The 14,070-nt window shown below is 54.8% G+C and overlaps 1 protein-coding gene across 7 annotated transcripts in view; it reads left to right on the forward strand.

The window, feature by feature from the left end:
- The first annotated feature begins 3,345 nt into the window (after nt 1-3,345).
- FGFR2 (fibroblast growth factor receptor 2) overlaps nt 3,346-14,070 on the forward strand; it is a 93,525-nt gene continuing 82,800 nt past the window's right edge. For 5 of the 7 annotated variants that reach the window (XM_040991751.1, XM_040991752.1, XM_040991753.1 and 2 more), the window contains exon 1: nt 3,346-3,586. In XM_040991751.1, the coding sequence (XP_040847685.1) occupies nt 3,421-3,586 (166 nt within the window). In that variant the 5' untranslated portion in view covers nt 3,346-3,420. The remainder of the gene's footprint in view (nt 3,587-14,070) is intronic. The other 2 variants (XM_040991755.1, XM_040991757.1) reach the window with 1 other exon arrangement.

Consider the following 14,070-nt stretch of genomic DNA (forward strand, 5'->3'; position numbering starts at 1 on the left):
CATCCAGGTCTTCCCCGGGAGGGAGCCCCTGAAGCAGTGTGTGAGTGTGTGCATTAGGGGTGGTGGTGGTGGCAAGCAACCTCTCTTAGGGGTGTCGCCTTGAGGGGCGGTGTCTGGGGTCTCCTGATTTTGTTGCGGGGTACCCCTGGCCACGGCTGGCGCTGGGCAAACTCAGCGATCCTGGGGCTAGGGGGCGGACTGAACCCACATTTCTCCTCCGCCCGCCTGCTCGGCTGCGGATGTCGACTGCGAGGCGAGTTCCGACCTGCGCGTCCATTCCAGCAGCCTGGACCCGGGACGCCGCCGAGGGCGCTGCGCTGTGCCACCCCCGATCACCGCGGCCCCGGGCGCTCATGAGCTGGTGCCCGGCGAGCCTTCCACGTTAGCTCCCAACTCCGGGAGACCTGCCTTTGGAGAGACCTGCTACCCTGCTAGGGGCTCCCCGTGCGCGTTTGGTGTGAAATGGCATCAACATTTAAAACTCCATTGTCCCCCGAGTCCCAAATCCGGGTAAATCTTCCCCGGGGTCTTGAACTCATTTTTATCTGAAAAGCCTGTTTAGTTTGAATAGAAAATCAATCAGGCGCCTCTCTCCCTCTCCCTGGAATGTCAATTAAAATGCAGATTTCCCTGAGCTCTTTAGCGCCCCGAATTGGGGGGAGAGAAAAACAGGATATTCCAGGCAAACTAATGAAAGAAGCACTACAATGAAAGAGGGAGGCGGTGGGAGCGCGCCTGGCATTGCAGGCGCTGGCAGGGCAGGGAGCGGCCGGTGGGCTGGGGCTGCAACTGCTGGGATTTCCACGTCCTGAGGTCTCCTTCCCATACTGGACCTGGACCTCCGCTCTCCTGTGTTCCGGGGTGAAGCTGGAAGGCTGTGAGCAAGGGTGTGGGTCTGCCCTTGGCACTGCTGACTTTAGTGCGTGAAGTCTTCTCGGGCACGGAGTGTCAGATGCCCTGCGTGGGAGAGCCGGCGGGCCGCCAAGGCTGCTCTTTAGGCAGACGCCTCGTGGGGTGGCCCCTCCTGCGGCTTCTTGGAGCTTGTGGGCTTGGGGATGCTGTGGCCAGTGGCTTAGACTAGCGCGGGAGCGGTCCCTCCCCGGCTGGGCTGCTTCTGCTGGTCGGAGAGCCACCTCTTGGGGATGGGGGAGGGCAGGCTTGTGCCTCGGTGTGTGTGTGTGTGTGTGTGTGTGTGGAGGGGTGACCGAGAAACGCCATCTATCAGAAGGCGGGTTGACAGCTCCTCCGCGCGCAGGCTGAGCCGGAGTTCCCTTTCAAGGGGAAAAATAAACACGCCTGGGCTTTCACTGGGGCTCCAACTGCAGGAAGGATTACGGTCTTGAAGGCAGGAAGCCGGGATTGTGGCCGCCAGCGGCATGCTGGGTCTGTGTTCCCAACACGGAGCCTCGGGACCTAATTATCCCGCCCAGGAGGTCGCGTCGGACCTTTGTCCACTCCGGGGCAGGAGCTGTGCGGACCTGCCGCCCGCAGGCCTTTGCGCAGATCAGAGATCTGGGGCAGGGGCCCCGCCGTGGGGCTTGAACCTGGAAATGGCTGAAATTCAGGTTTCCCCTGGGAAGCAAGAATGGGGCTCCGTGTGCCTTTCCGCGGCCTGCGGCTAAGGAGGCCCCTCCGGGCAGGGACAGGTGGGTGAAGTGGCTAGGACAGAAGCCTGGGGTCACAGGCTGCTGCCCGGGACGTGAGGTTGCTCAGGCCTGTTGCAGACGGAGAATTCCCCTACATTCTGCGGATGCCTAGGGTTGTTCTTGCGCTGCCCTCCCACATGTATGTAGAAATAGATACAGAATTATCTTAGGAGCTCTGCACTATAAGAGGAAGGAAAGAGAGTCCCTGAGCGATGCAACTCGTGCGCGCGCACACGCGCGCACACACACACACACACACACACACACACCCTTTCCCCACTTCACCCTTTGGATGTAGGCGTTCTCTGCTTGCCCCCGATTTTAATCTTCAGGTGGGACTTAAAGGAGCTATTTTTTTTTAATGGTAGAACTTTGGGGAGGCCCCAGTGCTGTTGAAATCCTGTGTCATAAAGTTGGCACAAGTGCGGGTTGGAGTTTTTGTATGAGAGGTCTCCCCGCCCCCCCACCCTTTGCGAAGTGCCTGCCGGGGGTCGGAAGGGAAGGCTGGGCGTGCTTGCACCCTTTCCTGCGATTGCTTCCAGCAGGTTCCCTGGAGCATGGTCACCGGCTCTGTGAGTGCATCTCAAGTTTTTTGGAATATTTTAAACTTGTTGGGGAAGGTCTTTTTTCCACGGGTGACTAGTGCTTGCTGTGCCTGTGTCCCGGCTAGAGCCCCCTGGCTGTTGGGAGCCTCAGGCTCCCGACTTCCGCTTGCTGCTGCCGCAGCGCCTGGAAGGCAGTGCAGATGGCTCCTGTGATTAGGTCCCTGCACCCATGGGGACACCTGGATGCATTCCTGGCCGCTGGCTTCTGCGGGCTTTGTGGGTATCTGGGAGGAGTGAGGTGAGCAACGAATGGGAGTTCTCATTGCTCTGTCTCTTCTCTGCCTGTCTCTCTCTAAACTACTTTAAAAATAAATAGGTTATTGGCCTGGCCAGCATATTACTATCATTTATGCCATGGGTTGAAGACATTTAGCCATGCGGTCAGGGCCCAGGGGCGCTGGTCTTGGCCCCCTGTGTGCGTTGCTGCCCCGGATGCCTTCCAGCTCTCTTCGTGGCTGCCTGGGGAATGATGGAAATCTGCTTCCGTGTTTGCAGATGAATCCTGACAAGTGGAAAGTGGGGGGAATTTTCTGGTAGCTTTTCTGGGATCCTTTGGATTTCACTGGGTCCCTCCCACTGTGAGAGTGGGAAGCAGCCAGCTCCGCCGGACTGGTCGCGTAAGCAGATGCTGCCTTCCGGCCGCCCGGCCAGTTTTCCACAGGATGGGGAGAACCTAAGAGCATGAGCCCACCGGCCAAGCCGACCGGCTTGTTTTCCTGGTCGTCCGTGAAGCTGAGGTCAGGTTGCTCCTGCCTGAAGGGTGGTGGAGGCCATGGGTGATGGGTCACAGAGAGCTTACTTCGCTGCACTCAAGTGGCCACGCCTGAGTCCTGTAGCTGCTGCTTTCCCTCTCGCTTTGTGTTTCTTGAAAGGATGGCTTTTCGGAGGTTAGCCTCACACCTTTGTGGACGGGTCTGGAGGACACGCCTAGTGGTGGGCAGATAATGAAAAATGCTCGTTGTGCACGTTGGGCATCTGGAACTTTAAGTGAGAGGTACCGGGTGGAAGACAGCACTAACTCGCCTTGATCTCCTTTTTGTGGCAGTGGTAGCGACGGAGCAGCAGCGGTGGCTAGACCAGCTTCGGCCCAGCAGCACCCTGGTTCCCGAGAACCCCCCTCCAGGCTGAAGGCATTGCAGGCAGTCCATGCTCCCCGGGGACGTGTGCAGATGGGATTAACGTCCACATGGAGATACGGACAAGGACCGGGGATTGGCACCGGAGCCATGGTCAGCTGGGGCCGCTTCCTCTGCCTGGTCATGGTGACCATGGCAACTGTGTGCCTGGCCCGGCCCTCCTTCAATTTAGTTGAGGATACCACCTTGGAGCCGGAAGGTAAGGGGTGTCGTTTCCCTTTCGTTGGGGGTGCCGAGTTTGTTTTGGGGGATTTGGGTGTGGGCGAAGTGGCACTCACTGGAAGGCCTGTTGAGTTTGGAAAGGAGTCTTGGAGAGGAGGTGGAGACCTTGTGAGGGGGCCTTTCCGAGGAGCCCTGCGGGCAGCAGGGTGCCTTGCTTGGTGGTCCCTGGCTGAGTGTGTCCCTCTCTGTGCTGGGTGAGGGGAGGGTTGCGCCAGAGCCGAGGGGAGCCGGGGGGAGCCAGGGAGAGCCGTGGTGGCCCGTGCTGTGTCTTGGCACCCTCGCTCCCAGGATGGATTCCTACCCTGTAAAGGATTGCTGGTTTTAAGAAAAGGAGCTGGGAAGGGACGTTGGCTTCTGTGTGAAATGCTGAAGTTTTCATAGTTTAAGGACGAAAGATTCTGAAAGTGAACATGGAAACAATTGACTTCCTAGGGGTTCTTATTTTTATTTTCATTAAAGTTTTTTTGTTTCATGCTGCTGTAGTCATCTGACCTTGTAAGCCACGTGCCGTGGAGTGGCATTCTAGTTCAGGTCACCTTGCATGTGACTCCACTAGGGGTCTGCCCGCTCCGTGAGAACTTCCAGATCCTGTGGGGCCGTGCTGCTCTGGAGACTTCCTTGTAAAGGCATCGGGCCACTTGCGAGGCCTTGACGAGGCTCAAGTTTTCCACTGATTTGGACCCTGTCTCCCCAGGTTCTTCCGAGACAGTGTGAGCCAAGCGCCTGCTTGGTACAGCCCCGAGACCTGTCATCAGCAGGGAATATTGGTAGCCGAGTTAGTTTGCGAGTGGTAATCTGAGACTAGCATGCCAGATCCCAACACTCATCACTACTTAATGAACCTGCTTGCTGAGAGCCCACCTGGTGCCTGCCTGGCTCTGGGGGAGCCTGCGCCATCCTTGGTGGCATCTGGGATTAGCTGAGCTGCTGTGCAAGTGCGTGGGGAGCCCAGGCCCTGGGTTCACTCTGTTGGGCTGGGTGGCTGGGTGGGGACAGGGAGCCGACCCAAGAGGGGTCCCGGGTAGTGCCTTCACGCTAAGGGTCTCTGTGTACTTGATGAGAGAGGGTAAGCCCCTGGGTACAGAGCACCAGAAGTGTGCTGGGGAGCTTGGGGAACTTTCTGTTACACAGAAATGTGACCGCTTTGTCATGAGCAGGTGTGGTGACATCCCCGTGACGATGGCATCCCGAGGAAGGGAGTCTGGGTGTCTGTGTGAGTGAGTGTGTGTGTGTTGCGGGCAGGGGTGTGGGTGTGTGTGTCTGTAGCTTGTACAGTCTGCACCTACAGATGGCTTCTGGCATTGCCTCGTGGTGCCTCATGTTGTGACATCAAGATGGAAGTGATTGGCAGTGGGAAGGCGGTGGGGGGTTGGGTGGGAGGGAGGAGGTTCCAGGTTTCTGAAAGTTGGGACTGCGCTTCTTTAATTTTGCTAATAATTAAAATGGATGTTCCCGTAATTGTCGGTTTTCCCTTGAGTGCACGGCTCAGCGCGGAGCGGGCAAGCCGAGCCGGGAGTTCCTACCGAGAGGTTAGGAGCAATCTGCCGTTTTGCATTTGGATTTTCCGGGCGGCCTGGTTGTGACTTGATTTCAGTGTGGAGTGGTCCTGGAGGGCTCCTTGAACCTTTTTTAATTACTGAAGGAAGGGTAGGATGCTGTGGGTACCTGCGCAGTGGGACCGGGCAGCGGCGTAGGAAGGCATTGAGTGCCCCACACTGTTCCCTGGGTGGGAATTGCCATTGGAGGACGTGGGTGTGGTTGACAGCTGGTCTTCCCACGCGGGGATGTGGGGATGTCCTGGGAGGAAATCTGAGAAGTCTGGCTTTACCGGTGTGTGTGTGTGTGTGTGTGTGTGTGTCTGGGATCATTAATTTGCCTCTAGAATCCCAGGACATTGGAGTAAGGCAGCTTGGAGCCCTGGGCCTCCTGGGGTTCCGTGCCTGTCTGTCTTCAGGGTCTCTTTATGGATACCCAATGGATGTTCATGCCCCCTGCCTAGCTGCTTCTAAAGGTTGAGGTGGGCGTAAAGGCCAGGCAGTACGCCTGTGGGCACCGGCCCACAGAATGGCCGCCGGTGGGCACCACTGTGCCAGCTGTTACCAGTGTCCCTGGGCAGGCTGTACCCGTTCCCACAGTGTCTGGCTTTTGGGAGAGGGGCAGTGTAAAATGCTGCCTGTGGAAGGAGGAGGCCCCTCCCCCACTCCAGGTCTTGAGGGGTTGCCCACCTCCCTCTCTGCTACCCCACCCCCCAATACCAGCCACCTGAGAGCAGATCTTTCCTAGGGGGGAGTTTGGTGATAAGGAAGGGATCGGGCTGGGGCTGTTTGTCTATCTGAGGTTAGGATAAGCGCAGCTGTCTTCCTGTATAACTCTAGCTCGCTTCCCCTAGCAGTTAAGGTCTGCTTTGACTTTCTAAAGCCTTATCTTGGAAGACTTTTGGTTTGCTAATAGGGAAGTTCAGTTTAGATCCTGTGTGGTTGGATCCTCCTGACAAAAGGGTCACGGAGGAGAAGCCCCCCGCCCCACCCCAAAGCCCTTTCGTTTTGGCCCTTCCGGAGCTTGGGGCTAGCCCCTGGATGGCCTTGGCTTTGTGGCTGGCAGAGTGGATGTGGCTTGCTAGCCCAGGTCTGTCTTTCAGGGACCCTGTGCCTGCAGGCGGGGGCTGGATTCGGCTCACATGCTGCTGCTCTTTGGTCCTCATGGCAGGGATGCAGAAGGCCTGGGGTTGATTGAGACTGGAGTAGGCCGCAGTGCCATCCTCTGTGGATGAGTATTGTGAGCAGTCAAACACGCCCTCCTCCCCATCTTAGCCTGGTCGCCTCTGAGTGGGGGACTCTTGCTTTCAAACTCCTTGTGCTGTTTGCACCTCAGGTGGCTAACAGCCACGGGTGCCCTTACCATCATCTTGGTTTACCCCAGCCCAGTAGGAGCTGGGATAAAAGGGCATTCCCAGCCCCAAAGCCATAGTGACTTGCCCACCCTCCACAACCTGTGATTCCCGGCCTGTAACAAGGCAGGCAGCGGGGAGAGGTTTGCCTGTCTTCCTTAAACTGATTTGGGGAGCAGTCTGGCTGGCCAAAAATTCGATGACAGAGAAGAGGAGTGGGGTTCTTCGTGGGTACCCCCTCAGTCGGATTTTTCCACTAGCCCTTTGTTGGAAGTGTTGTGAATGTCATATCGGCCATATGCATTTAATTGCAAGTGAAAAGAAAAACAGAACATCTCCACATACCGAGAGTGGATGCTTTAAACTAATCTTCTGTTTTATATTATCTGCATCTTTCCCGCTCAATATGGGTGTTAATATTTAAGAGTTGACTGTAATTTGATCGTAAGCTTAGGAACGAGGACTTATTCTTGGCCAATTAAACCAAATGCAGGCTTATGCAGTTAAATACACAATGAAGTACACATTCTTTATTAGTATATAAAGTATTTCACAATTCATGCACAAAGAGCTGTGTTTAATATTACTTCTGGAGCTCAAATCTGGCAAGCCCAGAGAACTGGTATTTGTATACTTTCTATACTGGCTGCCTCTAATCCGACTTTGGATTGTGTGTTTGTGTGTGTGTGTGTGTGTGTGTACACGCGTGTGTGCACTTATTTGAGCCAGTTGAGCACTGAGCGTCCACGCAGCCCAAAGCTCCCCGTCCATCGTCTTCCCCCGCAGGCCAGAACTAGAGATGTGCTCCCTTTGAGTCTTTTGACTCAGTCGAGGGTGAGAATTCCAATAAGTAGGGCGATCGTACTTGAGAAGTTTCTGAAGGGAGACTCAATGAGTAATTACAGGGTTAGGAAATAGCTGGGGTGGTGTTCAAACAGGAAGAGTTTTGTTTAATATTCACATTCTTAATAAAATCTGCCCCACAGCCCTCCAGTACAGACTACTGGTTGGTCGTGGGGGGGCGGGCGGTGAGAGCCCTCCTCCCCCTCTATCAGCGTCAGGCCCTCCCACCTTTCCCTTCCAGCTATTTTTGTCCCTGCTGGAGGCGGCAGGGAATCGATTTTTTGGGTGCTGGCGTGTGGGTAGGTGGGAAATCTCGAGGCTGCTGCTGGATTCCCCCCTCCGACACCCGGACTTCATTCTTGGCGGGGTGACCTGCTGCGTGCGAAGTGGTTCTGGAGTCGTTTCTGGGGCGTTCTCATCAGGCGATCCCCAGAGAATTCTGAGCAGGTGCTTTCGAGGGCCGCCCTCTGGTTCCCTAGGTCTTGGTGGTGGTGGTGCCATCCCTGCCCCGTGTCCCGAAGTCTCCTTCCTGGCATCGGAAGGCTGGGCATTGTTCCAGGCCCAGCCCTTTGTTCCTCGATTTGTCTTCTCAGTGTTGCTGCCTTTTTTTTTTTCTTTTGAAGATTCCTTGGAATATGAGGGGGTATAAGAGGGGCTCAAGTTCTGTCCCTCCCTGCTCTGATTCGTCACTGCCTCCTTTTAGGGGACACAATAGAAAAATGCAAAATGGTGTTTCCTCATCGCTGGAGGCTGGAGATGATCCTGTGATGGTGGATACACTTGAAGCTTTCACCATCTAGCTGTCCCTACGGGGTGTTATTAACCCCTGGGGAAGCCAGTGGCGCACCTGGAAGAGTCGATGTCAAGGTCAGGGCACCCTGCAGCTTTCACTCATTTGGTTTTGGGAGACTTGTCTCCCCAGGGATTGTGAGGGTGCGGAATGTGGCCTTGGCGCTGCTGTGGAATATGCCCATTGTGGCCTGGGAATATCAAACATCCCTGATTTTTTCTTTTTCTTTTGACTGGACTGAGTTAGGGACCTGAACTGTGGCGTATATTCTCCTTGCCTTTTAATGCCTGTCTGACCCAGGGTGGTGAATTTCAAGTCCCTCGTGAATGGAATGTTCTCATATAGAATTTCAGGCTATGGTGAGCGTGTTTTATGAGGTTAAAAATAGCTTATAAGGCAAATGCTGATAGGTCCAGCAAGGAGAACAAGAGAGCCCTTTATTTGTGTGATTTATGCTTCACTTTTCCTTAAACAACTTCATTTTGAACTCTAACAGTAGTAAAGTTAACATCTGTGTAAATTGTTGTGATACATACATATATATATATATTTTTTTTCCACTCAGAACTCTCATGTGACTTTACCTGATCTATTTTTATACTTGATAGTTTGCCATGAAGTTTTTAAATATGTGACCAATTGTAGTGATTTGAAAGTTTTCAGACATGGAGCAAGGCCAGCTTTGGGTTGGCGGTGTCTGTGTGTGTGTGTGTACGTGTTTTGCTGGGGTGTTACGAAGTTGAATATAAAGATTTTGGGTCATGGGTGGAGCTGAGTCTAAGCTCCCCTGCGTCTTGGGCACCGAGGGGTTGCCCTGTAGGATTGCTCCCAGCGGCCTCCTCCTCCTGACCCTGCTAAGCCTGGATTTCCACTAGGATTGCTAAAATGTTCTGGGTGTTGTCAATCCAATCAAGAATCACCAACTACACAGTGAATCCAAATTCTGCCTAAGACATTTATTTTTAGAATGGAAGTGAGTCAAAGAAAAGAGAAGTAGATCAAGTTGTCTTGGATGGCCTGTGCTGCAGGAAGTCTGAGGGACCTTGGCCTGGGAAGCTGGGTTCCCTTTGCAGGATCTGCTGGGCTGTGTGATCTTAGACCAGTTAGATAACCTATCTGAGCCTGAGTTTCTCTATCTGGAGATTTAATGCAAATGGCCAGCCAAGCCTCTGTCTGCTTTCTGACCCAAGAAGGGTACTTAGAAAATGCTAATTTCTTCCCCCGCCCCACCCTGCTTGTCAAACTAAATTTAAAACCAATATTTTGCAGACTGATAAGATGTTTGTCCTTCAGTGTACACAGGAAGTCTTCTGATGAGAGAGGTGAGATTTTTTTCTTGTGTGTGTGTGTTTTTTTTTTTTTTACTATCCTGGGCTTTTGCAAGCATCCTGGGTTGTAGAAATGTGATCGTCTTTCTGCTTGCGGTTCAGATGGCTCAGGATTGATATTTTTTCCCCTCTTTTGTTAAAAAAAAAAAAAAACAAACTCAGTTGTAGATGTGCTATAGCTGTGGGATGCATATGTCATGAAACACAGCAGGTTTTGGCAAGGATGTTTTCTGTTTGAGGTTTCCAGGGCTGGGGTGGGGTGCCATTAGGCCCTGATTAGAATGGTAATGGGGCTCCCAGGTGATTGCTCTTGCCTCCGTGGCTTGTAATGACCCAGCCTGCTGCATGTTCCAGGTACAAAGGGAGGGGGCTGCCTGGCAGGGAGCGCGAGCTGTGGGGCCTGTGGGAGTGAAGAGGGGAGGAGCCGACCTGTGTGGTCCTGTGGCGGTTATGGGATGGGACAGATGGGGCTGGGATGAGCTCACCTTCCTGGCCAGTGGGGAGCCTCGGGAGGAATGAGGTCAGGTGCCCTTCACCCATTCCTTGAGGTTGTGATGGTGACGACGGCTACCGTGTATGAAGTTCCTGCGTTGTGTTGGGTACTTAGATGGATTGTCTTGAATCCTGTAATCCAGAGGGTTCATGTGTTCCTGTTGTTGTGATATGACAAGGCAACCGTGCCTCTTGGGGACAAAGTCACTCTTTGGCTGTGTCACATGGACCCAGCTCCTCTGGAGAAGTTTTTGGAGCTAAAATGATTTGTCACTTGATTGCTTCTGCTTGCTGAGCAGGCCATCCTGGGGCAATGCCCCGCCCCTGGCATGGCGTCCTTATTCCTCCTAAATCTGTCATTGACCCTGGCGGATTCTGTGATCACTGCTTCTTCCTCTGTCTCTTCCCGTCACACCCATACTTGTCCACAAACCTGTGTCTTGTTGGTTAAGATTCTTGGGGTGGTGTGGCAGCCGCGGTCTGCTCTGGTGCTGGCATCCATATGGGTGCCGGTGTGTGTCGTTGATGTTCCGCTCCTGACCCAGCTCCCCACCTTTGGCCTTGGAGGAGCAGCAGAGGATGGCCCAAGTACCTGGGGCCTGGAGCCCACACGGGAGACCCGGCCTGAGCCCCCTGGCCGTGGCCTGGCCCCGTGCTGGCCATCATGGCCATCTGGGGAGTGAGCCAGCAGGTGGGTCACTCACTCTGTCTTTTCTGCCTCTCTCTTTTTTTTCCTTCCTCCCCTTTCCTTCTCTGTAACTCTGACTTTGAAAACCAATGGATAAAGCTTTGAAAAAAATAACAAGAAGCCAATTCTGCCTTAGGAGACCCGTGGGGCGTGCTGCCCTGGGTCCCAGCGGTGACTTAAACCACAGGTGGGTTCTGAGGAGGCAGAGGGCTGGCCCAGCATGCAACCACCTGAGCTGGGCTGGCTGCCCCCACACCTTGTCTGTTCCAGACGCCAGCTCTGGAGGTTTGCCCCGGCTGGTACCGAGCAGTGGCCGCTTTGAGAGTCGCTTCAACCCTTTGCAGCATTTCTGACTTGCGAGGGGGTGAGAAATCAAGCTCCTCGCCACTGCCCCGACACCCCTGCGGCAAGGCCTCCCGTGTCCTTCTAGGGTCACTTCTCAGCAGAGTGCAGGAGCAGACTTGGAAAGCTGGGAAAGAGAACAGGTCCAAGACGGAAGGGCAGAAGCAGACACACCCAGTCTCCCGTCCGCCGTCTGGGGGAATGGAGCCCACTGCTAAACAAAAGTATAGTTCAGTTTGGTGGTGTTTTTTATTTAAGGTGATCTCTGATCCCAGCAGCTGCAGGGATGCTTGGGGTCAGGCTTGGTCACTAACCTTTGCTCTGGTGCCCCATATGGGGTCACCCAGGGGTTGGACATGACAGCTCAGTGTGGGAGGAAGTTGTAGAAATCTCAGCTGGAAGGAGACACCGTCACTCCCCTCCGAAGCTTGCAGTCCTGGGTGAGACGCGCACCCTCGGAGCTCGGCAGAGGGGCCGTGGGCCTTGGCAGATGCTCTTAGCATTCCCAGGGACACGGCTTTGACTCCTTAGGCTGGCTCTGCTCATTTGTCCCTCGCCCCCTTGGTTATTTCTAAGACCCCGGCTCTGGGCAGGTTGTGTGAGGGATAGAAGATGGGGTGTGGGACACGTAGAGCAGGGTGTGTCTCAGAGGGGAGCCCGAGCTGGAGGCACCTGCACCCTCAGGGTGTTCCAAGGACATGGGCTAGGTTGTCCCTGGTCCAGTGATGGAGGTGGCCCCAGTCACAGGGCGAGAGTGTGCAGCCCACTTCTGCTGCTGGGCGCTGCCCCTTGAGGGACCCCTCCCCGGCCCGCCAACAGCTACTAGCCTGTGCTTGAGCTGGGTCCATTTCAGCTGGCTCCTTACTGTCACTTCCAGCACTACCTCCAGGGAGCAGACTTCTTGCCAGGCTGATCTGGAGGCGGGGAGAGGGGCTAAGTGTGCAGGCATCCTGCAGGGCAGTGACAACGGGTCTGTGGGTGGGTAGCCAAGATGCTTGGGAACTTTGCCCAGCCTCTCTAAGATCAGATGGTTGTTTGAAAAAGGGCTCTGCCGGGAAGAGAAGACCCTCGTGGGTGGGTGGGTGGTCGGTCCGAGGTTTTACCTCTGTGCATGTGGGCAGGGTTGGGCAGGGTGAAGGTTTCAGCGTGGTGGCGCCTACGTTTAATTTGGAATTTCCTGAATTGATGTGGGTTTCACTCCCCTGGCACGGGATCCCAAAAGGGGGGAGGTTTGGTGTTCTCTGCACAAAATTGGAGAAAAGTGATCCCTGGGGTCCTGGCTGACTGATTCTGGGTCCTGTGGGGGCCGAAGGAGCTGGGTCAGCAGCATGCCTGCCCCAGGCTCCCGCCCCTCCTCCACAGGACTCTGGGCTGGCCTTCCAGCCCCTTGTTGCATCCTCCTCTGGCCAGGAAGCAGTGCCAGAGCAGGATGTACGATCCAGCCTTGCCCGTTTGCCGCGGCTGACCGGGCTGACCGGGCTGGCCGACGGGGCTCACGGAGCCGACCACATTGGGAGGAGGAGGAGGGCTGGAGGAAAGCCATCTCTGAACCAGCTTGGAGCTGGGGTCCTGCTGAGAGGAGCAAGGCCCCAGGCCTTTGTATAGACTTGCTGGAACAATGCTCCTCCCAGATCCTCACCCCTGCCCTCTTGGGAAAATTCTGCCAACCCCCCCCCACCCCGCCCCACTTCCACTTAAAAAGTTTTTCTCTATTCAGAAAGTACTATGGCCTGGGGAAAATGTCAACCAATGTTTAGACATTGATCCGACCTTTAATGGGACTTAAAGGGCAAAAGCGCCCACTTGAGGCTGCATCATTCATGAAGCGTTTGTGTCAGGCTCCTGTGCAGCTTCTGGGGCCACAGGTGATGGGATGTTCGGCAGGGTGGCTGTCCTTGAAATCTTGCTCCTGGAATGCATGTCTGTCTCTGCAGCCCACGGGAAGGCACGTCTCCGGCTTGGGGACCCTGGGAGGCACGACGCCAGCCCCCAGTTCCACCTTGCTCTGTTTTGGTGTCTGTGAGGCCATTCCCAGCATGCTTTGGGGGCTGTCATTCTTTGTCCATGCCCCTCTGTCCGAGTCTTAGGAATTCTGTGGGGTCTCTGCACAGTGAAGCTGTGAGGTCCTGAGAGTTTGTGGGAAATGGAATGGAAAAATAGGTTTGTTCTGGGGCCGAAAGAATTTTGAAATCCATGAATATGAGGGATTACCAAAATGTTATGAAAAATATGGCTTGGAATTGATAGTTTTTTTGCACCATCTTTGAATTCTGTTTTTGTAGAACTGGTTTTTCCTAAGTCCCAGGCCACACCCCTCACTAATTACCCAGGTGGGTGGGGTCTGTGGGCGCTGATAATGCCACTTCCCCATCTTTAGGTCTTCAGTTCCCTTTGGGAGTGTTTCTAAAAGTCCCCCACCTCCTTGGGTAACCGACAGAAATGTGCTGTGGCAGGTTGGTTCCTTTGAAAGAAAATCCGGTTTTGAAGTCAGGAATGCGAATCGAGGTTCTCCTGGGGTTGGGAAAGCAGTGTGGTGACTTCAAGCATCTGTGTTGGCACCACCACCTGCCAGCAGGGACCTAGGGGAGCCCTGGGGCCAGGGCTGAGCCGCAGGGCCACCTCCTTCCCTGGGTGAGAGGGTTTTTGCTCAGAGGTGACCCTTCATTTAAGGTACACGCAGAGGCCTTCTGGGGTAGCTTCTGCTGTTGTCCTTGCTGTGACCTTGAGGGCTGTGTGTTCCATGGACCGCAACTTGGGCCAGGCACGTGCAGTGTGTTCCTGGCTGAAGCGGCTTTGAAACACTGCCTCCTGGCCACCAGAGGTGAAGGTCTGCCAGCAGGACCTCGGGCTAGCACTAGATAGACACTTGCTAACTCCGGAGTGTGCTGGTCATTGTGCCCAGGGACGCCCATGGGAAGCAGGATGTACAGACTTCAGCTCTGCAGAGACTGGAGGGGCACACAGAGCTGCGCTGGGCAGAGGCAGCGGTGCCCAGGGATGCCCATGGGAAGCAGGATGTACAGACTTCAGCTCTGCAGAGACTGGAGGGGCACACAGAGCCAGCGGTGCAGGCGGAGAGCGGTGAGCCTGG

Source organism: Ochotona curzoniae, unplaced genomic scaffold (genome assembly GCF_017591425.1).
Source record: "Ochotona curzoniae isolate NIBS_2020 unplaced genomic scaffold, NIBS_Ocur_1.0 contig_66, whole genome shotgun sequence".
NCBI lineage: Eukaryota > Metazoa > Chordata > Mammalia > Lagomorpha > Ochotonidae > Ochotona > Ochotona curzoniae.